Source organism: Anser brachyrhynchus, assembly GCF_964034855.1.
Source record: "Anser brachyrhynchus genome assembly, chromosome: 3".
Lineage (NCBI taxonomy): Eukaryota > Metazoa > Chordata > Aves > Anseriformes > Anatidae > Anser > Anser brachyrhynchus.
This window is the reverse complement of record NC_137696.1, coordinates 10714575-10723246: the sequence shown is the minus strand read 5'-3', so window position 1 is coordinate 10723246 and position 8672 is coordinate 10714575. Positions and strand designations below refer to the sequence as shown.

Sequence of the window (8672 nt, the reverse complement as noted above, 5' to 3'; positions counted from 1 at the left end):
AAAAATAAAAAGTAGCCGTGGGCGGCGGCTGGAGAGGCAGTGGGCACCAGGGCAGGGGCAAGCCCCAGAGCCGGTACCGGGGCGCCGGGAGCCGCCGCGGGCCGAGTGTGCGGGGATTCGACGGGGCCCGGCCGGGCCCTTCCCACGCGCGGCGCCCTCCCCGCGCGGGGACACGGTTAATGACAAGTAATTGGCAAGCGCGCGGCGCGGCATTACGAGCCGGCCGCGCTGCTATGAATTATTGAGAGCCCTTTAGCCGCCGTGCTGCTGCGGGACACGGGAGCGCACACGCCGCGTACACACCGCTCCCGCTCGCCCGGGCCCGGCCCGGGACAAGGTCCCCTCCCCGAGCCCCCGCGTGGGCAATGCCACCCGTGTCCGTGTCCGTGCCCGCGGGGCGCGCAGGGCAGGGCCGCCGGCCCCGCTTGAACGCCCGTTCCCCCTTCCCCCTGCGTCCACACCGAGGGACTGGGGGTGGTCAGGGAAGGGAGAGTCCCCCCGTGTTTGCCCACGCGGCTGCGGGCAGCCGGGCCGGAGTCGCTGCGGCACCGGCAGCGGCGCTTCCCCGTGCCACGGTCACGGGCGAAATGCCCGGCCGCGGGGAACAAAGGAGTGCCACGGGGCCGGGGAGGACAACGGGAAAACGAGCAAAAAAAAAAAAAAAAAAGGAGTGGGGGGCAAGGAAAAAACAAAACAAAACAAAACAAACAACAACAACCACCAAAAAAAACAACAGAGAAAATACGAAAGCGCGCGGCCCGCGGGAGAGCGGCGAGGCGCTGGGAGCCGCGTCCGGAGCATCCCCGGCCCGCTCCAGCCTCCCCCGACGGAGCCCCAGCGCCCCGGGCCCCTCGGCCCCGCCGAGCCCTCCCCGGCCCCGGCCTTGCCCCGCTCCTGAGCTCGGGGCAGGGACCCCGCGCACCGACAGCGGCCCCGGCCCCGCTCGCCCGGCGGCCTCGGGCGGCGCAGGGAGGGTCAGAAGCGGAGCGGAGCCGGGGCGCAGGGGAAGGAGGAGAAGGAGAAAGAGCGGCGGCTGTCACCTACCTGCGCCCCGGCCGCAGGACGAGACGCTGCGCCGCACCCGGCTCTGCGGGAGCTGGAAGCATCCCTGCATTTATTTGAGCTGAAACTGTGCTACTGTTGACTTTAGCACAAAGCAAAGATTTCGCTGCCCGCTAGTTTAAAAATGAATATTTTACCAAGATATCGATCAGCTTTATAAAATTCAGTTAAGCACAATGGCTCAAAAGGAGAGGGGGGGAAGGAAAGGGACGCAATATAATATCTGTGTAAATTTGCTGAAGTATGACGTGGTGTTGAAAGTTTACCCTCCTGGAATTTGGATCTAGATTCCCCCCCCCCCTTTTTTTTTTTTTTTTTGTTTACTGACTTTGTTTATTCACAGATCACGGTTGCTTAAACCGGCAGGAGCAGAATGCACTTGCAGGAAGACTGGGGGCGGGCGAGTCGTGCGGAGGGGGGGCGGGAAAGGGGGGAGAAAAAGAGCGAGCGGGTGTAAAGAGAAAGAAATAATGTATAGCCGGCCCGTTTTTTTCCTTTTGCCTCCTCTCCCTCGAGCCTCCCATCCTTGCATTCCAGCCGGAGGAAGGGAAATTTAAAAAGGAAAACAAAACAAAACAAAAATAAAAAGGATGAGAGTTTGAAAAACACCACGACCACCACCACCACCAACAACAAAAAAAACCACGACACCAAACCAAAGAAACCCAAAGCAAACCCAACGAAAGGGCGTGCTTCTGGGGCGGGCAGCGGGTGCCCGGTTCGGTGCCCGCTTTGGGGCCGGGCGGCAGTGGCAGCACCGCGTCCCCAAAGCGGCGTCACCCCCGCGCCCGTGCTCCTTCCCCGCGGGAGCCTTTTATGTGCTAATGAAACACATTGCATGCCTGCTTCACAACGTGTGTGTCCTTCCCGTATAGAGACGGACAGATTTCTGGCTGGATCCCTGTTTTGTTTTGGGGAGGCTTTTTTTTTTTTTTTTTACCCTTCCCTCCCCCCCCCCCCCCCCCCCCCCATCCCCTCGACTCCTCGTCCCCTTTTCTCTTCCCGCGGACAATGCGGAATTTTAAGAAGGATTTGAATGTTATTTCGGAAAGCAACATCTATGAGCACCGTAAACGCGTGGGAAAAACAACAAGTGGTTGGGAAAACGGGCAGGGAGCAGGGAAATAAAGGAAAACGGCCCCCGACGGGTGCCGCCGGCCGAGGGTCCGGGCAGGCTCCGGGCAGCCGGGGGCGCTGGGGGGGAGCGGGGGGAGCTCCCCGCTCCACGGCCGCGCTCCCCAAAGCCGAGCCACCCCCCCGGCGGCGCTCCGCTCGTTCCGCCGCTTTCCCGCTTTCCGCCCCTGCGACTCCTTTCTCGCCCCGTCCCCCCGGTTACCATTTCTTTGCCATTTCCTCCACACACACCCCGCTGTCGGTTTTGCCCCCCGAGGGCGCACCGAGCGCCGGCCGGGTGCCCCCGGTGGCCGCCATTAGGGTCCCGTGCCGTCCCGTGCCATCCCGTGCCGTGCCGTCCCGTCCCGTCCCGTGCCGTGCCGTGCCCCGCTGCTTTCCCCGCTCTTCCCCTCGCCCCCCCGGGCTGTCCCCGCGTCGGCCGAGCCCCTCCGAGGTCGCCGGGGAAGAGAGGAAGCGGGTGGCAACGCCGCGCCGTCGGGGCCGCTCGGCCGGGGCAGCGGGTGCCCCTTCGGGCCGCGGCTCCGCGGCGCCTGGGGGAGACGGGCGAGTCCCGGTGCAACAGAGATGCAGGGGAAAAAAACCGCCAATAACACTTTAATATAGTTCTGTGAAAATCTGGCTAGTCGCTACCAGAATACACATTTATAAGCCATAAATAAAGCATACAGAAACGATAAATTAATCAGATCCAAGTAGTTTACTCTCCCGGTAACATCAAGCGTTTGTCTCAATTACAACGATCTATCCTGACTTTTTTTTAATGTTTTTCATATTTTTTTCTCTTTTTTTCCCTCCCTTTTTTCCCCTTTTTACAACGTTACAAGACATTTGGTCCTTGGATTCAAAACTAGCATGGGTTTCACACTGAAGGAGGGTTTCGTTTTGTTGTTTGTCTGTTTGGTATTTTTTTTCCGTCACTTCCACACAAAAAAAATAGATATATTTATACCTCCTTGCAACGACAACAACGAAAAAAAAAAAAAGCCCCAACAGAAACCCCCTCTCCCCTCCCCGCACCCACAACCCCCCCTCCCCACCAAAACAAACCACCCCACAATGCAAAACACGGGAATCGCAGCCCCCCAGGCATGGGTGGCTTTGGGCTGGGGGGGGAGGACCAGCGCGCCTGCCCTCAGCACGGGCCGAGGTGCTTGCAAGACATGCCTGCTGTTTCCCGAATGGATGCAGACATCTGGAGCCAATGAAACAAAATAAAAATAGATAGATAGATATATGTATATGTACCGTGCTCGACAGCGTTCAGAGTCCATCACTCTGCTAGGGGACTGCGCGGGGGTGTGGGGTCTTTCCCCCCTCGCCAGGGGAGCTTTCCCCTCGGCCCTTTAGGAGGAGTTCATGATGGGCCGGGAATACACACCTTGGTAGTAAGAAGTCTCTCCAGCTAAAGGGGAGGACTCTAAGCCATTTTTGTTCGTTACGGGCCCCATGGCCAGGCTGCCAGGCATGGGCGAGGCGTAGCCTGAGTAGTGCATCACCTGCTCATAGGCCTTGAGGTCCATTTTGTGGTGGTGGTGGTGGTGGTGGTGCGGGTGGTGGTGCTGCTGCTCAGAGGAGGACATCAGGTTGTTGATGGAGAAGGGGTGGTTGAAGGCGTAGTGGTGCTCAGGCTTGAGGTGGGCGTCGTGGGGCAGGCCGGCGTGCGGGGGGGCCAGGAGGTGTTGTGCCGGCGATGCCGCCGGCTCCCCAGGACTCAGCCCCGCCGTGCCCTTCAGGTCAGCCAGGGCGCGCTTGTGGTCCTGGCACGGTGAGGCACTGGCCGGGGACTCAGCGCCGGCTGAGCCCTCGGAGCCACCTGAGGAGCTGCCTTCCCCCAGGGGCTGGCTCGGCGGCTGCCCGGGCCCTTTCTTGCCCCCGCCACCTGCCCCGCCGCCTGCCCCGCCACTGTCCTTGGCGGCCAGCTGCTTCTCGCACTTGAAGCGCTTCTGGCGGCGCAGGTAGCAGCCGTTCTCAAACATGTTGCCCGAGTCGGGATGCAGAGTCCAGAAGGAGCCTTTGCCCGGCTTGTCTGGGGAGCGGGGCACCTTGAGGAAGCAGTCATTGAAGGAGAGTGAGTGGCGGATACTGTTCTGCCAGCGCTGCTGGTTCTGGCGGTAGAAGGGGAAGAGGTCCATGATCCACTGGTAGATCTCGCTCAGCGTCAGCATCTTGTTGGGTGATTGCTGGATGGCCATGGTGATGAGGGAGATGTAGGAGTAGGGCGGTTTGGCGTGTGTGTAGCTCCGCCGGTAGGTCTTGGGGTCCCGCGAGCGGTTGAGATTGGACTGCCCGTAGATGGGGCTCATGGAGTTCATGTTGGTGTAGGGGGCCAGGGCGTTCATGGAGCCTGCTTGGCCCCCCATTGGACTCATGCTGGGGCTCAGGTGGGCGCCCATCCCTGCCACGCCAGCCGAGCCCATGCCGGGCATGGTCCCCGCGCCCGGGGACATGCCGGTGAGCGAGGGGCTCATGCCTGTGTTGGCATAGGACATGTTCATGGAGGTGGCAGCCGTCATGTTGGCTGTGGTGCTCATGGCCGACATGGTCATGTACGTGTTCATGCTGTTCATGCCCAGCCCCGCGTTCATGTTGCTCACCGAGGAGTAGCTCTGTGGGGGCAAGCGAGAGAGAGGAGGGAGGTTTGGGGGGGGGACGGGAGGGGGCGGGTGCACAGCCCCACCAGGGACAAGGGCAGCCCCCCAAATGGGGAGCAGTGCGGGGGCACCCCCACCCCAGCCCGAGTCGCCGCCTGCCAGGGAGCCTCTGCAGCCCTGGAGCAGGCTGGAAAGGGTTAAATCTTGGGAGGGTGGGCGTGAGAGGGGGCTGTTGAAATGAAAATCAAAAATACAGATACTAAAAAAGACGGGGCCACAGCGAGCCCACCGGGTCCATGCTGGGGAGCTGGAGGGAGGGGAAAGGACATCCTTGCACAAAGTGAGAAAAATACCTGGGGGGGTAGAGGGGGGGAGGAGGAAAAATCGCAAAACGCCACCCGGGCAGCCTCGCGCCCCGCTTGGCCCCGGGGGGGGGGCCGGCCCCGCTGCCCCCCCCCCCCCCCCCCCCCCGCTCGACATTTAGTGACAAAATTGGGGTGCTCCCGGTGGCGGGGGGCGGCCGGGCCGGGCCGGGGGGTGGCGGAGCCCTGGCTCCCTCCTTACCTCGGGCTCCCCGTAGTAGTTGCTCCAGTCCGTGTGCTCATGGCCTTCCATTTTCACCGCTCCCAGCATACTGGAAGTGGAGTGCATGGCAGTTTAAAATTTAACAGCCACAACAAACGACGACAGAGAGCAACCCAAAAAAAAAAAAAAAAAAAAAGTCGCCAGCCCTCCCTCCCCTCTGCCGCGCTCCCTCCGTCGGAGCCTCCGGAGGAGGAGGAAGAGAAGGGAGGGAGGAAGGGAGGGGGCACGGAGTGGCGCTGGGGCCGGGGGTATTTTCGCGGCTGCTCCTCGGGTGGGTTTTCGCAGCGCTTCGTGGCGAAGAGTCGCCCGGAGGCGACGGAGGAGCCGGAGGAGGAGGAGGAGGGAGGAGGGAGGAAGAAGAGGAGGAGGAGGAAGAGGAGGACAAGTGCTGCAGTGACGTGGGTGCTCGAGTGATATAGCACGGAGCGGCCGGGCGAGCCTCCAATCCCCAGGTCCTCGGCTGCCCATTTGAATAATCAGCTCACACCTAGGCGGGAGCGGCTCCTCCGCGGCCCCCCGCGCACCTTCCGCACCCCGGCGGCACCCCGGCACCGCTCCCAGCGCGCCCCGCCTCCCTTTCCCGGGGGGGGCCCTGCGGGAGCCGTCCCCCCCCTTTCCCAGGGGACCCGACGCCCCCCGCCCCGCGCCCCCGACGGGAGCCGCTCCACCCACGCCCCGCACCCCCGACGGGCGCGGATTCCCCGGCCCCCCGGTGGGGGCAGCCGCCACCCGGACGCACGCACCTTCTCTCCCCGCGGCTGCTCGGCGGAGCCCGGGCTCAGGCCGCCGCCCGCCCGGCCGCGCCCCGGCGCTGCCCCATCGGTCCGGGCTCCGGGAGCCGCCGCTCGGCTCCGGCTCCGGCTCCGGCTCGGCCGCGCGGCCCCTCCCGCGGCTCTGCCCGAGTTCCTGCAGCTATTTCGTAACTAAAACAAACAGCGAGGGCAGCCGAGGGGGCGCGGCGGGCGGCGGAGCGGGATCGGAGCCGTCGGGGGGGCCGGGGACCTCGCTGCCCTCCCCGCGGCGCCGGTTGCGGGGTCCCGGTGGGCGCCGTCGGGGCGGCGCCGAAGCGCCTCGCTGCCCGGACGGACGGACGGACCCCCGGACGCACGGGTGGAATCAGGCCCCTCGGAAGCCCCTCGGCCCCGCCATCGCCGCGCTGCGGGGAGCGCTCGCTCCCGCCGGCGGAGGCTGCCTGAATGCGGCCGTCGGGGAGCGGCGGAGCGGCTCCCTCCCTCCGTCCTGCCCTCCCTCCCTCCTTCTCTCCTGCCCTCCCTCCCAGCCAGAGGAAGCGGAGCGCTCCCCTCCACCGTCTGCTGGCCAAACGCCTCCCATCCGTGGGGCGCTGCCTCCCCCGGCAGCATCCTGCGGCTGCCCCGCCGAGCGCGGCTCTGCCCGCCCCGAGGGCAGGGGGCTGCCGCCGCCTCCTTCCTGCCCCCGGGGATGTGGGCCCGCAGTGGGCTCGCTCTCACGTCCCCCAGCCGTACCTACCTGCCTGCAAAGCAAAGCGGGCAGCGCCGACCTTTCGCTTTATTTATTTGTTTAGTTTTGCTCCCTGGATTAAAACCAAGCATCGACCGGCGGAAGCCGGCGCTAGTTTTTAAACATTAACACAGACCCAACAGGCACCGGGGGAGCCTAAAGAGGGGCCCGGGGAACTTTTCCCTGTGCCCCGGCACCCTCCGGAGCCAGCTCCAAACGAAAACGGCCCCGGGAGGGCACCTTCCTACCGCGATAGCCGCGGCGATAGGGGCAGCCCGCCTCCTCCCGCCGCCTGCCCGTGGTCGGGGATCTGGGGGGCGGCTGAAAACGAAGGGTGCGACCCGATGGGGCTGCCCCCAGGGCGGGCACATGCGGGGACGCGCCAGGAAAAGGGGGCTTTGCCCCCAAAAGGGGGGCGAGCGGCTGGCCCCCCCCCGCCGGGAAGGGCCCGTTCCGCTGTCCCGCGGGCTAAAAGCGGTGGCGGGGCGCCCCCTGTCGCCTGCTGTCCCCGATTCCGGAGGGCCGGGGGTGGGGGGACACCCCGCCCGCCCCCGGGGGTCCCCCCGACGGCAGCGGCTGCGAGGGGCCTGGGGTCCCGGCGCGACCTCGGGGTGGCATCTTCCTGCCTGCAGCCTGCGGGCCGGCTCCGTGCTGTGCCCCAGCCCCCTCGACATGGGGCCAGCGGGGCCCAAAAGCAGCTGTGTATCTCCTGGGTCTTGTTTGAAACGCCCAGATGATGCCACAGAGCTTTTTGTTCCTCTGGGGTCACAGGAGAAATCAGGAAATTTGGCCAAGTGGGTACTGGCCACGGCCGACTGCATTGCTCCTGAGACCCTGTGTGCTGAGCTCTTCCCTCGCCGCTAACTTGGGGTGGTAGGGGCATTCTGTGCTCAACCTTGGCACCACTTTTTCCTCCTGGCCACCAAGCACAGGACGCATGGATGTGTTTTCCGCAGTGAACGCCATGGGAGGAGGAGCGCGGCTGTAAGGAGGGTGTCCCCGTGCCAACAAATGCAGCCCCCACTGGGCCTCAACCCCACACAGCAGCACAGATGTTAGCACTCTGCGAGCGAGTCTGGCACCTCGGCACCGAGGGTGGCAGGATGCACAGCCAGGGCTCTCGCTGCTGCTCGTTACAAGGGGCAGCTTCCCCTTCTGGTCGGCAGGACTTGGAATGCTGCTGCCACGGAGGAGGAGGGTTTCTACCTCTGGTCACCCGCGAGATGGACCTTCCACGGCCATCGGGGCCGTGTGGGACAGCCCCAAGGCAGCAGGGGGAGGCTGACACCAGCAGTGGCCCCGCGGGGCCCTGCAGCCTCCGTCTCCCTTTCCCTCCTTTCACAAGGGCAGCCTCCCATGCCACTGCCCTGGGGCTGCCCATTAAAATTAATCTCTCTTAACAGAGTAGGAAAAGAGGCAGTAAGGTATATATTATTCCCTTATAAGAGACATTTTTAAAAATACCTAAGATGATAAAAATTGAAAAAATTCAGCAGTGTCTTATTTAAACATGTCTGCTTGGGTTCCCGAGAAACATATCGACCATTTAAAAAATGACTTCTTCTCTTTAATATTTGAGTAATATTTATTTTAAATTTAATTTTTAAATTACATTTTTATTTGCATTAGAAGCCATGGCTGGAGGAGCCATTGCTCCCTTTCTGGAGGCAGGAGGCCAGCGGCCAGAGCCAAGCCTGGCCAGCAGCTGCCGCAGTCTCAGCCACCTCCATCACGCGCTGGTCGCGGCGAGGCCAGTGGCGCTGAGCACGTCCCCGCTTCTTCTCCTGGCACAGCCACACAGGCGCTGGGTGAAGGCATTTT

At 63.4% G+C, this 8672-nt stretch overlaps 1 protein-coding gene across 2 annotated transcripts; it reads right to left on the bottom strand.

The window, feature by feature from the left end:
- Positions 1-2880: 2880 nt before the first annotated feature.
- FOXA2 (forkhead box A2) lies at positions 2881-8090 on the bottom strand. Of its 2 annotated transcripts, none has more exons than XM_080588401.1 (3): positions 6861-8090; positions 5352-5421; positions 2881-4802 (listed from the first exon to the last, which is right to left on the bottom strand). In XM_080588401.1, exons 1-3 carry the CDS (start codon positions 6941-6943, stop codon positions 3540-3542), a joined length of 1416 nt encoding a protein of 471 aa, XP_080444527.1. In that variant the 5' UTR covers positions 6944-8090; the 3' UTR covers positions 2881-3539. The 2 variants fall into 2 exon arrangements, with proteins under 2 accessions (XP_080444527.1, XP_080444528.1); XM_080588402.1 differs by lacking the exon at positions 6861-8090 and adding an exon at positions 6116-6825.
- Between the last annotated feature and the right edge of the window lie 582 nt (positions 8091-8672).

Bases quoted from the DNA above. Each gene is read 5' to 3' on its own strand.
- FOXA2 (XM_080588401.1), bottom strand. From the start codon at position 6,943: ATGCTTGGTTTTAATCCAGGGAGCAAAACTAAACAAATAAATAAAGCG. The intron at 5,422-6,860 runs GTAGGTACGGCT...CTCCACTTCCAG, and splicing joins CCGCTTTGCTTTGCAGGCAG to TATGCTGGGAGCGGTGAAAA. The intron at 4,803-5,351 runs GTAAGGAGGGAG...TTGCCCCCACAG, and splicing joins ACTACTACGGGGAGCCCGAG to AGCTACTCCTCGGTGAGCAA.